At 38.6% G+C, this 22884-nt stretch overlaps 1 protein-coding gene across 2 annotated transcripts in view; it reads right to left on the bottom strand.

The window, feature by feature from the left end:
- The window catches only part of MAST2 (microtubule associated serine/threonine kinase 2), a 196910-nt gene that overhangs the window by 55808 nt on the left and 118218 nt on the right, over window positions 1-22884 (bottom strand). For both annotated transcript variants that reach the window (XM_069479909.1, XM_069479908.1), the window contains exon 5: window positions 4860-4951. In XM_069479909.1, coding sequence (XP_069336010.1) covers window positions 4860-4951 — 92 coding nt within the window. The remainder of the gene's footprint in view (window positions 1-4859; window positions 4952-22884) is intronic.

Below are 22884 nucleotides of genomic sequence, written 5' to 3'. Positions count from 1 at the left end.
ATGAAATATAAAATGCCCTATTAAAACCACAAAAAAAGAAAAACATGGAAGATAAAAAATAGAAACAAAGAATTAAAAAAAGGTAAAACATGTGGTAGATATTAATCCAACTGTATCAACAGTCACTTTTTTTTTTTGAGACAGAGTCACTCTGCTGCCTGGGCCAGAGTGCCGTGGCATCAGCCTAGCTCACAGCAACCTCAAACTCCTGGGCTCAAGCAATCCTTCTGCCTCATCCTCCCAAGTAGCTGGCATTACAGACATGCGCCACCATGCCCAGCTAATTTTTTCTCTATATATTTTTAGTTGTCCAGCTAATTTCTTTCTATTTTTTTTTTAAGTAGAGATGGGGTCTCGCTCTTGCTCAAGCTGGTCTCAAACTTCTGAGTTCAAATGATCCACCTGCCTTGGCCTCCCAGAGCGCTAGGATTACAGGTGTGAGGCACTACACCCGGCCTCAATAATCACCTTAAACATCAATGGTCTAAAAACACCAGTTAAAAAACAGAAATTCCAGCCTGTGCAACATAGTGAGACTCCATTTCTACAAAAAATTAAGAAGATAAAAAATCAGCCAGGTATGGGGGCATGTGCCTATAGTCTCTGTTACTCAGAAGGCTGAGGTAGGAGGACTGCTTGAGCCCAGGAGTTTGAGGTTGCAGTGAGCTATGATGAAGCCACTGTACTCAACCCGGGGCTATGGAGGGAGATTCTGTCCCAAGAGGGAAAAAAAAAAAACACAAGAGGTTGTCAGAGTGGATCAAAAAAAATAAAACCCACTATGTTGTCTCCAAGAAACCCACTTTAAATATAAACACATATATAGATTAAAAGTAAAGGATGAAGAAAGATTTATCATGCTAACATAAATCAAAAGAAAGTAGTTATTGGAGCAAGGAAAGTTATCAAGGATAAAAGGGGCCTTATATAATGACAAAAGGGTCCATTCTCCAAGAAGACATAACATTACTTAATGTGTACATGCCTAACAGCAGAGCATAAAAATACATAAGGCAAAACTTACAAAACTGAAAGGAGTAATACATGAATCCCCTATTATAGCTGGAGACTTTAATACCCTTCTATCAGAAATGAACAGACCCAACAAGCAGAAAAATTAGAAGAACACAGTTGAATCCAACAGTATTATGAATTAACTGAATACAACTGACATCTACACAGTACTTTATCCCAAAACAGATTACACATTCTTCTCAACTTCACATGGAACATTCACCAAAATAGACCACATTCTGGGCCAGAAAACACACCTTAACAAATTTAAAAGAATAGAAATCATTCAATGTCTGTTCTTAGACTATAATGAAATTAAATCAGAAATTAATAATAGAAAGATAGCTGCCAAATCCCCAAATAATTGAAGATTAAACAACATATTTCTATTTAACACATCATCGAATAAGAAATGTCAAAAGAAATTTTGAAACATTTTGAGCTATATGAAAATGAAAACACAACTTATCAAAATATGTGAGATGCAGTGAAGGCAGTCCTTAAAAGGAAATTCATACAATTGAATGCATATATTAGAAAAGAAGATCTAAAGTCAATACTCTTTTTTTTTTTTTTTTTTTGAGACAGAGTCTCGCTGTGTTGCCCAGGCTAGAGTGAGTGCCGTGGCATCAGCCTAGCTCACAGCAACCTCAAACTTCTGGGCTTAAGCGATCCTACTGCCTCAGCCTCCCGGGTAGCTGGGACTACAGGCATGCACCACCATGCCCGGCTAATTTTTTCTATATATATTTTAGTTGGCCAGCTAATTTCTTTCTATTTTTAGTAGAGACGGGGGTCTCGCTCTTGCTCAGGCTGGTCTCGAACTCCTGACCTTGAGCGATCCACCCAGAGTGCTAGGATTACAGGCGTGAGCCACCGCGCCCAGCCCTAAAGTCAATACTCTTAAGTGTCCACCTTAAGAGACTAGAAAAAGACCAAACTAAATCCTATGTAGGCAGAAGAACAGAAAGAATTAAAACTAGGGAAGAAATCAATAAAATTGAAAACAAAATCAACAGAGAAAATCAACAAAACCAAAAGCTGGTTGTTTGAAAAGATCAATAAGATAAGCCTCTAGCTAGACTACCTAAGGAAAAAAGAGAGAAGACAAATTACTAATATATTATGAATAACTCTATGCCCACAAATTTGATAATCTAGATGAAACGGACCACAGCAGCTTTATTCACAATTGACAAAACTTGATTCCCCAGCTATAGAAAGGGGAAGAAAAACAAACAAACCAAAAACTTGAAAGCAACCAAGAGATCCTTCAGTAGGTGAGTGGATAAATAAATTGTGGTATATCCAGACAGTAAAATATTATTCAGTGCTAAGAAGAAATGTGAACTATCAAGCCATGAAAAAACATGGAGGAAACTTAAATACCTATTACTAAGTGAAACAAGTCAATCTGAAAAGATTACATACTGTATGATTACAACTATATAACTATATGACATTCTGGAAAAGGCAAAACTATGGAGACAATAAGATTAGTGGACGCGAGGGGTCAAGGGGAGAGAGAGATGACAGAGCACAGACAACTTTTAGGGCAGTGAAAATACTCTATATGATACTATAATGGTGAATACATGTCATTATAAATTTGTCCAAATACATAGAATATATGCCACCAATAATGTAAACTATTGACTAGGTAACGATGTGTCAATCATAACAAATGTACCACTCTGGTGGAGAATATTGATAATGGGGAGCCTGTGCTTGTGTGAGGGTGGGGGGGTACAAGGTATATCTCCACACCTTCCTCCATTTTGCTGTGAACCTAAAATTATACTAAAAAATAAAGTTTATTAATTAAAAAATAAACTAGGAAGTGTCATTCAGAATGGCTAAGTGCCTACTGAACTGATCTTACTAAAGCTGTAACCTACTTATATGTAATAGGTATCTAATAATCTACTTATATATAGCAGGTATTTAATACTGAATTGAACTGTATAGAATAAATGAACCTACGTTCAAATTAACAGGATTCATTCAACAGATTCAAGACTTAAATGTGAAGTTAAAGGGTCTTAGAATGTCCCATGTATACAAATTTCAGTATATATAAGATCTGAGGATATAATCTAAGGTCATGTTTGATCTGTACTGAATAATTAGTGCTGCCTTTCTCAACAGCTGGATAAGTAAAGTCTACGCCATGGATTCGGCTTTTATATCGCTTCTTCTACTCTGGATTTTCTGCAGTGATTTGCTGAGAGATGATGAAGATGACACTAACATTTATGAAGTACTAAGCATGTTATACAAATGAACTCAAAGCCAGAGTCCATAGACACCGGCAGGCTGAAAAGGCCAGGTGGTATTTATTCTCAATCAAAGCCACTTAAGTAGGGAAGATTTAGTTCTAAACTCTAACTGCCAGGAATCTAAATAGAGAAATAATCATCTTGGAGAAGAGAAGCCAGTAGTTCATTCCTGCCCAGTACTCACATTACAGTTGTGAAACTATATACAAGGTCTAGACTTGCTAAATTTATTTCTATATGAGGAAAAGGCCATGTCAGATGTATGCTGAGTTTTTACAAAGTGCTAGGGTAGGAGGTGCTATTTGAGCTCATCCAGCTAAATTCAGTAAATTTTTTTGGAGGCAAGTACCTAAGCACAATGAGAGCTTTGCTTTAAGGTCAAGTATGTCTCCAACTCCCTGGGATTCCTGTACTCTTTGTGATGTCTTCTAATGTGACAGCTAGTGCTCAAGCTAGGGTTGAGAGATTCTGAGCTCAAGGAGGTAAGACCGTTCTCCCAAGGCCAAATTTCAGTTTCAGAATCACCCTCAAATAACTACTCCACATGCACCCTTACTTTCTTCTTCCAAAGACTCAGTAAACTGTGGGCAAGGAGAAAAACCCTAGGAGAGTGGGCCTGTCTTATTTTAGCTTGAGGTCAACCTCTTTCACTGCTTTGATACTCTTCTTTCATTGCCCAAAGATAGACAAGGTCCAGGCTTATGACAACAGTATCCACAGTTTACCACACCCAGGCAGCAAGCTCTAAACAAGGCTTCGTATGGTTCTAGGCCTGCTCCATTTCCACTAACCCTAGGTTTAGAACTTCCAGTGTAGCAATAAAGAGCATAGCAGCAGCAGCAGTACCTTCAGCAAAGCTGGACCCCTGGGGTGCAAGAACACATTGTCTAGACCAGAAGACTTGCCTAATGCAAATGAAATCTTCCTTCTGCCTCTCTCTTGGGAGGCAGAGTGTGTCTGAGTCAATGCAAGTCCCATAGTTTTTATATACTCCTCAGTAAGAGGCAAGAAAATCGGTCCTTACACTGTCTAGAGGAGCTCATACTCCAGATGGAGCAGAGTCTAAATGCTTAAGGACATTTGCTTTAATTCCCGTACGTGAAATCAATGACAGTATGACACAAATATTCCCTCTTGCTTGTTTTGTCTCCTAGTCTAATGGGGGAAAGTTAACAGGAGTCCAATGAGACAGAAAATCCTTTCTGTGAGCCCTGATCCTTGGGCATGGTGGGACAAAATGTTAATGAACCCTTCATCACATGGCCCAAGATGACTGGAGCCATAACCCATTAAAACTCATTAGAACAGAGGCCATGGACCCTGGATACATACCTGGCCCCAAGATATGTACAAGACTAAAATGAATATTGAGAGAACAAATAAGAAACAGCTAAGAGTCAAAGCAGACTAAGCTCACTCTCCTACAGAAAGCAAGCCCGTGAGCTCTATGCGTCGATCAGCCAAGTAAAGTGATGATGTAATGTACTGAACTGCACAAAATAAGAAGTAGGAAAGAAATTGGGCATCTGTGGCCACTCATTCATTTCTTACCCTTCAGGCACTCACCTGTGTGGCCATGGAGGGGTGAGTGTGGCCGTGGTAGTGTAGGTGATGTGCTAGAGGTCACAATCAAGCTCTTGCGGTTACTTGTTCGACAACTGCAATGAAAACAAAATGGCAGTTACAGCAGGGCCACACCATGGGCCTGGAGACCTTGAGTGGCTGTCAAGGAACAAAAGAGTGAAACCATACTGGGCAGTATACTGCTTTGAACTGAACTGGGTCAGCAATCACTCTCTGCACCAGTTAGATTCAATAATTCACTGTGTTCCACCTCCGAATAACTTTTGCCACTGTCTTAACTTTTACCTTGTACTGCCATTGCACTTTTCTATTGTTCAGGTTTGCTTTCCAAACAAACACAAGGCTCCCTAAGGGTAACAATCATGTTTTAAATGATATCTAATGAAGAATGACTATGCAAATTTGATTTATAAAATAAAAAGCACAAGTTAAAATATTCTCATGTCTCACAGAAAATGCCTGGATTTCTTCTATAAAACCGGCTTTCCATTACATGTTAATGCCTGAGGACTTTTCTTGTGGTTGAAGAAAACTCAGTCATGATAAAAAGTCATTTCATGAAACATTTGTTACTGAAAAGTTTATATAAATTTATTTGAAAGTCAGCCTATTTTTTAAAAGCATTAGGGAAGTTTACCACTGATAGTCATCCAAATAAATAGACACGGAACATCTACTATGCATCAGGCACTGTTCTAGGTGCTAGGGAAGAGTAGGGAACAAGAGAAGGCCTCTGTCCTCATAACTGGAGTGAAGAGTGCTATGGGAAAAGAGAGAGAGAGGTACTGAGATAAGATCAAATCTGATATGTTCAAGAAATAGGAAAGCAGCCAGAGACTTCCTGCTGCCAGCCACTGAGCCAGCCCTTAAACCACCACCCTGAGCTCCCCAGACAGAGGAGGAGGAAGGCCAGGAGGGAGAGGGATGTTTTCGGGACAAGGCACAGAGGGGCCCAAAGTAAGTGGTCATTAAATGTTACCTATCATTAATAATCCTCTTGTACCACGGTTAAGACCATAAATAAATAGTACAAAAAAAAAAAAAAAAACCAGCAAAGCAGTCAAGAGTGGGTAGCAGTAAGGGAGAGTGACTAGAAGGACAGGAAAAGACATAGGTTATAGAAGCTATGGTGTAGGCCACAGCCAGACTCTGCAGGGCTGGTAGATCATCATAAGGAGCTATTGAAAATGTGACAAGAAACTGCCAGAGGGATTGAGGTCAATCTCAAGAAAGATTATGATTAGAAATGATTACCCCACCTTCTTCTAAGGAACCATCAGGAGGAATCCAATCGTGCCCACACCCCAAATTACCTCAGTCACCATCAAATGTCCAAGTCTCCCATTCTAACTTGACATAGTCCCCCACGACCCCTGGACCTTTCAGAAAAGCTTACCCTGTGCCTCCTTGAGCTCAACTGCCTATATATCCTCAATTTTCTTTTCTAAAACTTTGCTTTAAATTCCATCTCTAACTGAAACCTTGCTATCTTCCAAGGATACCAGAGTCCTGGCGAAATTCCAACCCTTGTAAACCCCACTTTCCAACTATTTTGCAACTGCAGCTGGGAACTAAGGGTGACTGAAGAAAAATCCAGAATCATGTTGGCTGGTGTCTCTTTATATTTACGGTAACAAACATTAAGTGGGGTCCTCATTATTTCCTGCCAATCTTACTACATTTACCTAGGTAATGTGCTCACTCTTTCTCCAAGACAACTAATTCACATCTTCTCATCAAACCTCCAATTCCCTGCCCTTCCCCAAATCTCTGCCAACTTTGATTTTTATTTAACTGAAGGTGGGGGCATAGTCTTATTACAAAAATCTATATCCATATACTCTACTTTCCCATCTGTAGTAAGAATAGGAAAGACCATGTTTCTACCAAAATTGACTCCCTTATTCAAGGAGAGTACACTTGCACTGTCCTCCCTCCACTCTCTCTGGCATCATGAATTTCTACTTTCTAAAAAAGTGGAAATTGGCCGGGCACAGTAGAAACCAGCATAGGCAACACAGCAAGTCCCTGCCTCTAAAAAAATTTTTTTAAAAATTAGTCAAGCGTGGTGGTGCATGCCTGTAGTACCAGCTACTCTGGAGGCTGAGGCAGGAGGATCACTTGAGCCCAGGAGTTGGAGGTATGATGAGCTATGATGATGCCACCATACTATAACCTGGGCAACAGAGCAAGACATTGTCTCAAGAAAGAAAAAAACATATATAAATGTTCTAAATACACAGCCAATTAAGGCAGAGATTGCCAAATTGGATAAAACAGCAGGATCTAACTATATGCTGTTAATTACTTGTGACAGCCAAAAACTGGAAACTATCCCCAATGTCCACTGACAGGTGACTGATAAATCATCATAAATCTACACAATACACTACTACTCAGCAATAACAAGGAATAAACTATGGATTCACACATGAATGAATCTCAAAAATAATTATGCTGAAAGCAAGAAGCCAGATAGAAAGACTATGTTTCCGTACTGTATGATTGCATAGACCAACTGAACAACTTGCCTTTCAGATGTATTCAATGGAAAAATTTGCCCCTGGATATTTATACTAAAATATACTAAAACCAAAAGTCAAAACATAATAATAATTAAGAGAAAACAGTTCTGATATATGCACTGAAAGGGAATTGAAAGCATTATTTCCAAATCGATTGCACCATATAAATTCAGCCAAATGTGAGTCCAACATATCACGACAAATTCCTCACATGGTCTTGTTCTTTGCTTTATAAGACTAGATGTTTTGTGTATACATGCTAAAAGATAAAATGAACTATGCTGAACTATGCATTGCAAAATAGGCGACAAAGTTTGGGAAGAACAGTCACCAAAAATTTCCCAAAAAACAACAGCTGGCTGATGGGTAGTATCTACAATACCAAAAACCCATATTTCCCTTTCCAGAGCATGGCCACGATGATACTGATTTTGTAGCTAAAACAGGACTCAGTGATTTGCAAGTAATGGGTTGAACCACCAAGCTGTATCAGATGCAGTTCAATGTAATGCTTGTACACTTTGTGATAGAAATTGTAGAATACTGACCACAGTATGGATTGAAAATCCATTAACAGCAGCAGTCACTTTCTCTGTGACTTCTGTAGACCATAAGAATAGAAAATGAAGCCACATTTTGAGGGGAATGTTGAATTTTGCAAAAAAACGATTCTTTTTGAAGAGAGATCCATGACAATTGGCAAATGCCGTGAACACATTTCCATGAATAACTGTCTTTGTGCTGTACCATCTACTGTACTGCTTGGTGACGTAAAGAACATTTCCATGGATGACAAATTATGCTGCTTCAGGAAGTCAATGGCTAGTAGGTTTGAAGTGTTGACAACAATAGGCTACAGTGTATTCTGAAATAAACATCTATCCATTGGGAGAGGTGAAATAAAAATTTTCTCAAAAATAAAACCACTAAAAAAAAAAATTTTGAATTTGACCTGCAGGGGCTGACCACGATTAAGGTATCTGACCTGACAAAATTGAGAAATTTGACCTGTAGGGACTCACAGCGGTAAAGTGTTCAATTGATCCAATTCCATTTATATAAAATTCGCGAAAATGCTAACTATAGTGACAGCAAATTAGCAATTGCCCAGCTAGAGGCAGAGAATGGATTATAGAGTCATGAGGAGACTTTCATTATCTTCATCTCCATTATAACAGTCATATGTGCAATGACTATGAAAGTAGTTTCACAGATGTACACAAATATTAAAACTCATCAAACTGTATGGTTTACACATGTACAGTCTATTGCATTTCCATCATATTTGAATAAAGCTATAAAAATCTTTTTTTACCGTAAATAATATCATGTCACTCTTCTGCTTAAAATTCTCCCTGTCTCACTGAGTAAAAGCGTTCTCAGAAGGGCCTCCAAGGCATCACTGGGTCTAGGTTTTTCCATCACCTCTTTCCCTCTTGTTCACTCTCCAGCCACATCGTCCCCTCACTTTCCTTACAACAGGCCAAGCAGGCCACTGCCTCAGGGCCTTTACAATTGGTATTTCCTTTGCCATATAAAGCATTCCCCAGACAGCCTGGAGGCTTGCTCAAGTACAATCTACTCAGCAAATTTCCCCTGATCATTCTATCTGAAACTGTCTATCCCCCTTTCCTGATATATTTTTCTCCTAGCACTTACCATCATCTAACATACTACACAGTCAGCCTCTGAGTCCACAGGTTCTGCATCCACGTATTCAACCAACCGTGGAAGAAATATATTAAAAAAAAAAAATTTTTTTTTAAATACAGTTTTACAACTATTTACATAGATTTACACTGTATTAGGTGTTACAAATAATCTAGAGATGATTTAAAGTACATGGGAAAATGGTACTGGCACAAGAACAGAGACCAATAGAACCAGACTGAGAACGTGATATAAAACCATCCTCATACAGCCATCTGATCTTTGACAAAGTGACAAAAACATACAATGGGGAAAAGAATCCCTATTCAATGAATGGTGCTGGGAAAATTGGAAGCCACATGTAGAAGACTGAAACAGGATCCACACCTCTCACAAAATCAACTCATGATGGATAACAAACTTAAACCTAAGGCATGAAACCATAAGAATTCTAAAAGAAAATGTTGGAACAACTCTTCTAGACATCAGCCTAGGCAAAGGATTTATGAAGAAGACCCTCAAAGCAATCACAGCAACAACAAAAATAAATGGGACCTGATCAAATTAAAAAACTTCTGCACAGCCAAGGAAACTATCATTAGCACGAATAGACAACCTACAGAATGGGAGAAAATATTTGCATGCTACACATTCAATAAAGGGCTGATAACAAGAATCTATATAGAACTTAAGGAAATTAACAAGAAAAAAATCAAACAACCCCATTAAAAAATGGACAGAGGACATGAACAGAAATTTTGGGTACATTCCCACCTAATGGATGCAGTGTGCACTGTCTGGGGGAGGCACGCTTGTAGCTCTGACTTGGGTGGTGCAAAGGCAATATATGTAACCAAAGCATTTGCACCCCCATAATACTCTGAAATAAAAAGAAAAAAAAAAGAAATGGACTAGGGAAAAAAAAAATAAAGCAATGGGAAGATGTATGTTACATGCAAATACTATGCTATTCTATAAAAGGGACTTGAGCATCTGCAGATTTTGGTACCCGTGGGGATCCTGAAATCAATCCCCAAATATATACAATTGTGTATGTTTTGCACATTCATTTTGCTGTCTTCTCATCAGAATCTAAGCTAGAGGCTGAGGCAGGAGGATTGCTTGAGCTCAGGAGTTTGAGACTAGCCTAAGCAAGATCCCATCTCTACTAAAAATAGGAAAAAAAAAAAAATTAGCCATGCATGGTGGCATGCACCTATAGTTACAGCTACTCAGGAGGCTGAGGCAGGAGGATGGCTTGAGGCCAGGAATTTGAGGTCAGTGAACTATGAAGACACCACTGCACTCCAGTCAGGGTGACAGGGTGAGACTCTGTCTCAAAAAAAAAAAAAAAGTGAGAGAGTGAGTCAGTCAGTCTGTCTCTCTCCACTTATGGAGACAGACCCGTTTTGTTCTACAAGAAAGCTGCTATGTGAGGGGGAAGAATCTAAGCTCTATGAGGGCAAGGCTTTTGTATGCTTTGTTTTCTGCTGCATTCCTCAATGCCTAGAATACTGCGTGGCACATGGTAGCATCTCCATAAATATTTGTTAAACAAATGAATGGATGAGTATGATTTGTTACAAGGATTAAAATAAAGAGAATATTTGTACACTTGGCATGGGTAAGGTATGTCAAACTGTTGTATCTAAACTCCTTGGGTATGGAAGTAAAAATCTCTTGGAAACTTCAGGCAAGACAATTAATTCTAGCTTCATCTGCCATGATCTTATTTAAAATTTAAAATTAAATCCAAAACACTAAAGATCATATATCTAGGCCACATGCCTTTTTACAAAGGTACACATAATCTCACTTGGCAAATTGTAACAGCTGCCAGGGGGAAAAAAGGTCAGATTCTCTGGTACAGATGCCATGACTCAGCTGAGATCCAAAAACAAGGAACTGGCTAATTTTTCCATTTCAACAGGGTCTGGCCATTTCCCCAGGATCCTAAGATGATAAAGCACAAGTCTTAATTCTTTCATCCCTGTATGATGAAAGTATTAGATGTTTGCAGAGTCAGGCACACTAACTCTTGGCTGATGGGAGGTAAACCTGGAAGCCCCTAAGCTGATGCTCCACTGCCTGCTGCAAGACTGGGGTTAAACCATCCAGGTCACTTAGTCACTCAGAGTGAGACATGGTATTTCATTTTCTCACATGCCTCACCATGGTCATCTCAGTGAATAGTGAGAACAAGGGCTAAGGCACACCATGCATTCTCTGCAACACTGTTGAATCGTGGCCATATTTGGAGAGTAGCTGGTTCCCAGCCTTCAAAAATCCCTCCCTGCAATAACAAGTAGGCACTCAGAAAATCTGACCCCCTGCAAGCGATGTTGTAAACTTAGTTAGGAAACCTGCTTCCCAGCTTGAAGCAACAAAGGGTATGGGGTAGGATGCCTAGTTGTAGATACTTTAGGCCTTTCTAATATCCCTCCAAATCAAGATATCTAGCTGCTCCAAGGAGCTTGAGCACTTGGTGACTGACTAGCACTTGGCTACTTCCTTTCACAATTCAGAATGAGGAAAAGACCACTTCTGTGTCTTAAGTGTAAACAATATAGAGAAGAATCTGAAGCCAGTTAAGGTCAAGTACTTCCAGATGCTATGTCACAGTAACAATCAAAATGATGTCCCAGTTAAGACTGAGAAGTGAGAATGGGAGAAAAGACATGTTCTCGTAGCCAAAACTGCAAGGAGGTTTTGGTCTAGATCCAGTTGCTCGTTGCGCAAAGATCCAATTGTTCAGACAATGAGGATTGCCAAGGAAGAAAGGAATTTTTAATAGATGTCTTATTGGAAGAACAGGAGAAACTGCCTCAAATCCCTCTCCAGGACCAAGATATATCATGGGCTTTTAAGGGAGGAGCCACAGTGCCTTGCAGGTGGTGGTGTATCTTACAGGGGCTACGAGCATTGGGGGCAGGTTGTGGGAGATGGTGAATCTTCACAACAGGAGGTCTGCCCTGGCGCCTTCAGAATCTCAACTCCTTTGTCTTGTACAAAATCCATTAATTCAGGCTGGGTGTGGTGGCTCATACCTGTAATCCCAGCATTTTGGAAGGCAGAGGCCGAAGGATCAATTGAGGCCAAGAGTTCTTCAAGTCCATCACTTCTCGGGAACAATTCCAAGGGTCAAGTAGTTAGTTAAAGGAGAGGGTTACAAAAAACACAGAGGTTCATGGAGCTGGTTACATTCTCTCACCAATAAAGGGAGATATTATTGTTACTTATACATTATATTATTATTGATCCATTATTTACCTCTTGCCTAGATTATTTCAATACTCTGCTAACTAGTCTCTCTGATTTACCCTTGTCTTCCACCCCTAATCTATTCTTTTTTTTTTTTTTTTTAAGACAGAGTGTCGCTTTGTTGCCCTGGCTAGAGTGAGTGCAGTGGCGTCAGCCTAGCTCACAGGAACCTCAAACTCCTGGGCTTAAGCAATCCTACTACCTCAGCCTCCCTAGTAGCTCGGACTACAGGCATGCGCCACCATGCCCGGCTAATTTTTTCTATATATATTTTAGTTGGCCAGCTAATTTCTTTCTATTTTTAGTAGAGATGGGGTCTCGCTCTTGCTCAGGCTGGTCTGGAACTCCTGACCTTGAGGGATCCACCCGCCTCAGCCTCCCAGAGTGCTAGGATTACAGGCGTGAGCCACCGCGCCGGCCACCCCTAATCTATTCTTAAAGAAGCAAGCCACAGTGATTCTTTCAAAGCATAAATCAGATGATTTCACTCCTCTGCTCAAAACCTTCTAACAGGCTGCTAAGTTCACAAAGACACATCTAGCTGCTAGGACCACTGCGTTAATTGTTCTCTACCTGGAATGCTCTTCTCCCAGCTACACAATGGCAAAAATCCCTCACTCCTTCAAGACTTTACTCAAATGTCACCTTCCCAATTTCCTGCTCCCCTAATTCCCTTTACTCACCGTTTTTTTCCCCAATAGTATTTATCACCTTCTAAGATACTATATAAATTTATTGTCTCTGTTTCTTCTGTAAACTCTAAGAGGTATCCCAATCACCTAGAAATAGTGCCTAGAGCACAGTAGGTTCTCAGTGAGTGTATGCTGAACAAATGGCTGCATTTCCACAGAGAAAGGCAGTCAGAATTTCCCAAGGGCATCAGGCAGCAGAGAAACTAGGAAAAAGCCCTTGCTCTAAACCAAAGTTTTCTTCCAAGACTGGCAGCAGCCCTCCTTGAATTAAGCAAGCATTTTTTAACCTCTGCCTCACTGGTCTGGAAATTACATACTGTTTTATTTCCTTTTTTCCCCTAAAGTAGTTATTATTATTCAAGTTTTAACAGGCATTCTTGTCTTAACAAAGTCTAAAGTAACCAGCATCTCAGCCCTATTTCTGAACAAAATAAAAAGATCTTAGAGAAGGCTTTAACTCCAATTCTCCCATTCCTCTTTCAATTTATGTGGTATTGTGGTCCAGTATTTCAGGTCTACCTTACTTTTATATTGCTAAATCATTAATTATTATTGTTTTATACAACGCTTGCTTGCTTGGATTTACTCATATATTTTCCAGTTTCTTTGCTTAACATTCTCTCTTGAATCTCACAACTTTCCTCTTTCTTTTTTTTTTTTTTGAAAGAGTCTCACTCTGTCACCCTAGGTAGAGTGCAGTGGCATCATCATAACTCACTACAATCTCAAACTCCTGCCTCAGCCTCCCAAGTAGCTAAGAGCACAGGTGTGCATGCACCACCACACCTGGCTAATTTTTTTCTATTTTCAGTAGAGATGGGGATCTCGCTCTTGCTCAGGCTGGTCTTGAACTCCTGACCTCAAGTGATCCTCCCTCCTCGGCCTCCCAGAGTGCTAGGATTACAAGTGTGAGCTACCGTACCGGCCTTTCTTCTTTCTGAAATACATCCCAAAGTCTTTCGGAATCTAATACTTCTTTCTCAGTAGTTTTGTTAACATGTGCAACCATCATCATTAATTACAGAACATTTTCATCACTCCCAAAAGAAACCTTGAACCCATTAGCAGTCGCTCCCCATCCTACTCTCCCCCTCTGCCCTGCACTAACCACTTTCTGACTCTAGGTATTCACCTATTCTGGACATTTCATAGAAATGGAATCATACATTCATTATGTGGCCTTTTGTGTTTGGTTTCTTTCGCCTAGCATATGTTTTCAAGATTCATCTGTGTTGTAGCATGCGTCAGCATTTCATATCACAATTGTTGATCCATTCATAAATTGATGAACATTTGGGTTGCTACTACTTTTTGGTTATTATAGATGCTGCTGCTGCTATTGAAACCACCCTTATATAAAATTAATAAAGGGCCACAAGGTGGGAACTGTGGTAAGGGAAATATATATAAAAAAACAGCCATTATTCCCTAGCTTGCTCTCCTATAATTGCTTACTACTCAGCAGTCATATAGCTGACTGTTCATAAAGAGTCTTAACTTTCTTCCTTGTTCCCATAGATAACATCACTGTTGTGAAACTAAGGCTAGTTTTTTGAGGTATCTTTCCAGGCCCTGCATTCCAGTAGAAAGGCTGACCCACCCAGACCAGTGGCCCATACCAAGGAACCGACTCAACTGGTACTGCCACCTCCACCCAACAAGTGACTCACTCAGCAAAGAAGACAATTTCTATACCCCTATGGTTCTGCCTCGAACCTAGCCAGGGGTAAGGAACCTGTGGCCTTGGAGCCACATGTGGCCTTGCAGATCCTTGAGTGCTGCCTTTTGACTAAATCCAAATTTTACAGAAGAAATCCTTTTAATAAAGGGATTTGTTCTGTGAAGTTTGGATTCGGCCAACGGGTCGTACTCGGTGATCTGGAGGGCCACATGTGGCCTTTAGGCCGCAGGTAGGCCAAACTATCTTTAAAAACCCTTTCTCCCAAATTGTTGGGGAGAAAGATTTGAGAACTTCCTCCTCCTCCCATGGCGCCTGTGATATTAAACTCTTTCTCTGGTGTAACTCCTGCTGTCTCAGTGTATTGGCTTCCTCTTGAGCAGGGGCAATGAACCTGCTAAGGCTGTAACAATATGAACAACTGTGTACAAGTTTTTGTGTGAATGTGTATTTTTAATTTTCTTGAGTGAACTTTCTTGCTGTGCTCTTTTAGGTTTTGTGGGTTTTTGAGGGTTCTCTATCTAGTTCCTTTTAAGACATTCTCTTTGTTTTTATGGATCTGCAGTTTTATTGCAATGTATCTAGATGGAGATTTGCTTTTATTTATTATGGCGTAGACTCATCGTGCTTCAAGAAATTGCTTTGTTTCTAATCAATTCTGGAAGGTCTCAGTCATTATCTCTACAAATATGGTCTCTGCCCATTTCTTATTGTATCTTCCATATTTCTTACTCTCATTCATATTTTATATCTTTCCATCTGTCTTGTACTCCTAACAATTTTACTACCTGTGCCCACAGCTCTATCATTTAACACGGCTGTTCAATTTTCAATTTCAATGACACAATATACTTCATTCCTTGAATTCTAATTGGCACTTTTTCAAATATGTTTAGTCTTTTTTATTAAATGTCTTTTTTTCCTCTCATTTTTGTTTCCTTTTTTTTATATTTTTAATCATTTTAAATATACTTATAGTCTTTATAAGGCTACTTTCTAAAGCTCTTAGGGGCCCAATCTTCTTTCTTTGATCTATTGATTTTCACTTTTGGTGGACTGTTTCTTTGTATGGTTTGTGATTTCGGGTTTTTTTGGTCTCCCTGGTGCCCCAGCTAGAGTACATCATAGCTGACTGCAACCTCAAACTCTGGGCTCAAGAGATCTCCTGCCTCAGCCTCCCAGAGTAACTAAGACTACAGGTGTGTGCCACTGTGCCCAGCTATTTTTTTTTTTTTTTTTTTTTTGTAGAGATGGGGGTCTTGCTCTTGCTCAGGCTGGTCTCAAACTCCTGGCCTCAAGCAATCCTCCCGCCTCAGCCTCCCAAAATGTGAGGGAAGAGAACTCAAACAACATATATTGACACAGGTATTCAGTGGCACAGGAGGCTGTTAAGAATCTGAGTGTCCATATTACACTGAAATGAAGGATTAAACCAAGAGGAAGATGAAGACAGAAGATCCGGGGAATACAGAACCCATAGCAGAGAGTTACTGGGAATACCATGATGGCAACTATGCAAGAGAACTAGAAAATAATCTGTCTAGTTTGGAGTTGAAGAGAAGGCTCTAGAAGAAATGTCTCCCAGGGGACGGAGGGGTTAGATTAGATTAAATCATCTAATGTAATGTACTGAAAAGCCTTTTGCAGCTCTGATGAAAAATTGTGGGATTGCTACATAGAATATAAAGCAATGCAAAAGTGAGATAATTATTATCCTCAGGAATACAAAAAGTTATAAACAGAAATCAAGAATGGTAAGAATAGGGTAAGAGAGTTTCTAGATTCTTTTATAAGCCTTAAAGAACTGACTTGAAATCATGTCCACATAGTACTTTGATAAAATATTAAATTTAAAATGTGGGTGGCTTACACGTATGTAAAGTGAACAGAAAGGAGACGGATCTGCAGCAAGCAGTAATGTGATAGTGGTGATTATTCTGCATTTTAATTGGTACAGCCATGGTTCAAATGTTTAAAGAAAGCTATCAAATGATCCCCTGATTAAAATCCTCCACCAACGGCCACAGCCAAAGAAATAAATATCTAAATTAGTTATTAGCATGACATTGAACACCTTAGATGATATAGCCTCTGCTGATTTGTCCTACCCATCATCATGACTCCACAAATCTACCATCGACACACTTTACAACCCAATACTAAACAAGGCTATGCCATTATGCCTCCACTCTCTTGCACACGCTATTGGCTTCTACTTAAATATCCTCATCCTAAATGTCTACCTTACAATATGTTAATTCTTCATTTTTTAGCTCAAGAGTTTCCTTCTCTCTGAAGCCTTCTTTTTGTTCTCCAGGAACAAATCAGGGACTGACTGGCTTCCATATCCTGACACTGAATCTTGTTTAATACATCCTTCTGAAGAGGATCAAAATATGTCACCCCAAAATGTGCCATTTTGGCATAAGGACTATTTTAAGCTGAAGGCATTTGAGAAATAGCAAACTCTGACACCCCATCATCCCTCCTACCCCACCCTCCCAAGAGCAGGGTATAAATTACCTTCTCTTTCTTTCTTTTTTTTTTAAGAGACACGGTCTCATTTTGTTGTTCAAACTAGGGTACAATGCCACAATCATAGTTCACTACAGCCTCAAGTGCCTGAGGTCAAGTGATCCTCCCGCCCTAACCTCCAGAGTAGCTGGGACTACAGACACGTGCCACCACACCCAGCATTTTTTCTTTTTCTTTCTTTCTTTTTTTTTTTTTTTGTGGAGACAGGTCTCACTATTTATCCAGGCTTGTCTGGAACTCCTGGCCTCAAGCAATCTTCCCAAAGTGCTGGGATTACAGGCATGAGCCACCATGTCCAGCCTGAATTTCCCTTTTGTAAAAGTAATATAAATTTCCATATGCAAGTATTTCCTTCTCATGTACCAGGAAGACTCTTAATCACTTTCGGAAACAACTCTCATCAGTGAGACAGCACTGACTTGAGTCTGTACAACAAATCTTACTAAACAACCCTTATCTATGAAATAATTCCTAGTTACCGTCACATGATTTACAGCCCAAGCCCTCCCCCTTTCTTTTGTCTAGTCACTTCTGCACAATTTATTACTCTTTGTTAAAATGGTATATAAGCCCCAAATGCCTTTTTTTTTTCTGAGGCAGGGTCTCACTTTGTTGCCCAGGCTACAGTGCAGTGGCATCATCGCAGCTCACTGCAACCTCAAGCGATCCTCCTGCCTCAGCCTTCTGATTAAGCTGGGACTACAGGCATGCACCAACATGCCTGGCTAATTTTTCTATTTTTTGTAGAGACGGGGTCTCACTGTGTTGCTCGGGTTTGTCTTGACCTTCTGGCCTCAAGTGATCCTCCCATCTCAGCCTCCCAAAGTGCAGGATTACAGCATGAGCTACCAAACTCAGCCTAAGCCCCAGATTCTTCACTTTTGAGTTACTCATCACTGAGTTTTCTCAAGTATGTACATTGCAAGTGTAAATAAACTCTATTTTTTCCTCCTCCTAAGTCTCTCTTTTCTCAGTTTAATTCACAGTCCCCATTTACAAAACCTAAGAGAGTAGAAATTTTTTCCCCTCCCTTATACTTCCATTATAAAATTCATCATGCACCTCTATGCCACCCCCACCACAGACAGCTTTACAAGAGAATACTAACAAACTTTCAAGGATCCTTGTCTTATAAAATGCTGCAAAATAGATTAAGAGGAAAAATTGCCTAAGTTATTTCATGACATTAGTGTAACTCTGATTCAAAGCCAGATAACCACAGCCTAAGAAAATTATAGGTTCATATTCTTTATAAACATACATGTATTAATTCCATAAAATTTTAGCTGGCTGAATTAAAAAAAAAAAAAAAACCCACTATAATCAAGTTGGACAGTGACTCTCAAAGTGTGGTCCATAAACCTCTGTGGATCCCTGACACCCTTTCAGGAGGACTACAAAGTCAAAACTATTTTCATAGAAATAATGAGAAATTATTTACCTTTTTCACTGGGTTGACATTTGCACTGATGTTACAAAAGCAATGGTGGGCAAAACTTCTGGCACCTTCGCATAAGCAGAACTGAACTGTTCTAATAGTGATTGTATTTTTTACCGCTACATACTCGCAGTTAAAATAAAAAACCAGATTCGTTTAAAAAGATGTACTTGATGAAGCAGTAAAAATTAGCAATTTTATTAAATCTCAACTCTTTTTTGAAAATTCTGTGTGACAAAATGAGCAGTACACACAAAGCACTTCTGCTGAATTACCAAAGTGCAATGATTATCTTGAAGGCAACACTTGTGTGACTGAGTTGTGAGCTGACCAGCCACTTTTTTCATTAATACTGTATTACGGTTATTTAGACTTAAAGTATCTGCAAACTTTTTTTTAAATGAACAAACTCAGCTTATTGCTTTAAGAAAAACAACTCTCAGCATTTGTTGCCAATGATAAAATCTTACCTTAAAGCAAAAAATCAGAATTTTTAAAAACCTATATCTATTACCATGAGTTTGACAGCTTCCCAATATTTAGAATTTTCTGATAAGAGCAATGGCAATATTGGCAAATGTGATTTTTCATATTGTATAACTGAAAGTATCAACATTTAAAAGGGAAAAAAATAGAGAATACGTATTTGACAAAGTTTAGCTGGATATAAAAAACTCTCAAAAAATAGAAAACACAGAAGAAATTTTCTCAATTTTAAAACGCTCTTTATTCAAAATTTTAAGCAAAAATTATACTCAAGGAAAAATTTTTTTCTTTTTTTGAGATAGAGTCTTGCTCTGTCACTCAGACTGGAGTGCAGTGGTGCAATCACAGCTCACTGCATTCTGAAACTCCTGGGCTCAAGCAATCCTCCCACCTCAGTCTCCCAAGTGGCTACGATAACAGGCATGTGCCACAACATTCAGCTAATTTTTAAAAATATTTTGTAGAGATGGGGTCTCACTATGTTGTCCAGGCTGTCAAGGAAGAAATTTTAGATATATTCCCTGTAAGGTCAAGAAAAAACTAGGGTGTCTGCTTTCATTACTACCAGTGAACCTAATAACAGAAGCTCTGGCCAATAAAAAACATAACAGATGATAGAATGTAGAGATATATAACTGTCAATATGCTAGTAATAGCTACATAGAAAACAAATTACCATTCATAATGGTAACCAAAACACTTAAAGAAATCTAATGCTAAGAAAGTCACCCAATAAAATCAATAGTGGGAAGATAAATTTCCTTGAGTTGAAATTCAAATAATAAAAATCTGAAAAAGATTTGCAAATATAGAACGTTCAGATTATTAGAGATTAAAATGAATAAAAATTTAAAAATAAAAAGTAATGAATCAAAACTGGCAGTAATGAAACAAGAATAGTTGGACATGGAAAAAACTGAATTAGATATTTTATAAATTAAAATTGTAGAAATAAAACTCAGTAGATGAGATAAACTCTAGCTTTAGTAGTAGTCGTCAAAAAGAGAATTAATGAAAGGTAGTACTAAGGAACAGACCCAAAGACACAAATGAATTGATGGCTGCATAAGCTTATTTCTCAGACCCTATTTGGCTACATATAGCTAGAGAGAAATAACTGTATCATAAGGAGCTTCATTGTGAACCAGACACTTCCTAACAATCTGATCCACTAGCCTGGCCCTTCTTTTACTTCTTACAATCATTTATACTAGAGAAAACATACCTCTTTTAAAAATAATTAGTAATCCAAAAGGAAATCGCCAAAAATCCATATAAAGATATTTTATTATAAGAAATTAATATCTAGAATATACAAAAAACTCCTACAATTCAGCAACAAAAACAAACAGCCAGATTAGAAAATGCGCAAAAGACTTGAATAGACATTTCTCCCAAAAAGACATACAAATGGCCAATAAGCACACAAAAAGATGCTCAACGTCACTAATCATTAGGGAAATGCAAATCAAAGCCACAATGAGATACTACTCACACCCATTAGGATGACTATTATCAAAACAATAATAACACAAGCTAGAAAATAACAAGTGCTGGCTAGGAGGCAGGGAAACTGGAACCCTTGTATATTGCTTGTAGGAATGTAATATGGTGCAGCTGCTGTGGAAAATAGTATGGCAGTTCCTAAAACAACTGAGCAAAAATTATTAATACTATATGATCCAGCAATTCCACTTCTGGGTATGTACCAAAAATAACTGAAAACAGGGACTCTCTCCTGCTTCCAAATTTGTTTCCTAAACAGATATTGGTAAACCCATGTTCATAGCAGCATTACGTACAATAGCCAAAAGGTAGAAAGCAACCCAAGTGTCAATAGATAGACAAAAAGATAAACAAAACATGGCATATACATACAATGGTGGGTTATTCAGCCTTAAAAAGCATGGAAATTCTGACACATGCTACAACATGGATGAACCTTGAAGACATTATGCTAAACGAAATAAGCCAGACACAAATATTGTATGATTCCACTTACATGAGGTACCTAGAGTAGTCAGATTCATAGAGAAAGTAGAATGGTGGTTGCCAGAGGCTGGGGAGAGAAGGTAATGGGAGTTAGTGCTTAATGGACACAGAGAATCAGGTGTGAAAGATGAAAACTTTCTGGAGATGGGTGGTGGTGATGGCTGCACAACAACGTTAAGGTACTTAATGCCACATATAAAAATGATTAAATGGCAAATTTTATGTTATGTATATTTAACCACAATTTTAAAAATAAGAATTTTTTTTTCTTTGAGATAGAGTCTTGCTCTCTCACTCCTGAGTAGAGTGCTACGGCATCAGCCTAGCTCACAGCAACCTCAAACTCCTGAGCTCAAGCAATCCTCCCGCCTCAGCCTCCCAGAGTGCTAGGATTACAGGCATGAGCCACTGTGCCCGGCCAAAAAATGAGAATTTTTTAACTGTGAACAAAAAAACAGAGATAAGAAAAATAGAAGGAAAAAAAGAAGAAAAATTATATACGATGGGATCTATGCCATGCAAGTTTGGCTTAAAATCAATTAAGTCAAAACTCTTATGCTCATCAGTAGTGGGAATGCACCTGTGAACAGTAGCTACACTCCAGCCTGGGCAACACAGGAAGGCCCTATCTCTAAAAGAAAGACAAATAAGTAAATAGCTTAATTTAATTAATATATTACTCCATATTAAAAGAATAAAGGACAAAAACTACGTGATCTAAACAACACAGAAGACACATTTGACTGAAGTCAAAATCACTTCCATGATAAAGGCTCTCAACAAATCAGGAACAGATAAAAGAATATCTGCAATCTGATAATGGGAATCTATGAAAACATTAGAACTGACATATTTAATGGTGAAAGACTGGATGCTTCCCTCCCTAACGGAGGAACAAAGCAAGTATTCCTGCTTCCGCCACCTTCTATTCAACATTGCACTGGAGGTTCTTGCCAGTACTATAAGAAATAAATAAAAAATAAAGCATCCAGATTGGAAAAGAAGAAGTAAACCTGTTATCATTCACAGATCAAATGATCCTGTATGTGGGAAAATCCCAAAGAATTTTTTTTAAAGAACTAACAAAAGCAATAAGCAAGTCTGGCAAGATCACCAGATACATGTGTGAAAACTGATTATATGAATTGGAGTTATCTTGTCATACCTAAATAAATTAGAGTTGAGAGACCAGGGGAAAAGAAAAGCACTCAGGGCACAAAGCACCTGCCCAAAGATTATACTGCAAGCTAGCTCCAGAAATAACCTGCTATAACCTTTTACCTACCACCGTCATTCACCAATCAGAGCTTATCAGCTCCCAAAAACTTCACTAGTGCCAATGAGTTTTTCTAATAGCATTAGAAAGAATGAAATACTTGGCAAGACTTGTACACCAAAAACTACAAAACACTGTAAAGAGAAATTTAAGAAGAACTAAATAAATAGAGAGACATTTCATGTTCTGAATTAAAAGATTCAATATTGTCAAGGTAACAATTCTCCCCCAATGTGATCTATAAATTCAAAGCAATCTTGTCAAAATTCTAGTAGCCTCTTTTGTAGAAAACTGAAAAGTTGATCCTAAAATTTATATAGCAACATAATGCACTCAAAACAGGTAACATAATTTTGAAAAAGAACAAAGTTGGAGGAATTACACCACCTGATTTCAAAACTTACTGTAAAGACACATTAAACAGAGAAAGTGTAGAGGAATTAGCATAAGGATATGCATATAGATTAATGGAAC

The sequence above is a fragment of the Eulemur rufifrons genome, chromosome 8 (genome assembly GCF_041146395.1).
Source record: "Eulemur rufifrons isolate Redbay chromosome 8, OSU_ERuf_1, whole genome shotgun sequence".
NCBI lineage: Eukaryota > Metazoa > Chordata > Mammalia > Primates > Lemuridae > Eulemur > Eulemur rufifrons.
This window is presented reverse-complemented; position numbering and strand designations above follow the sequence as displayed.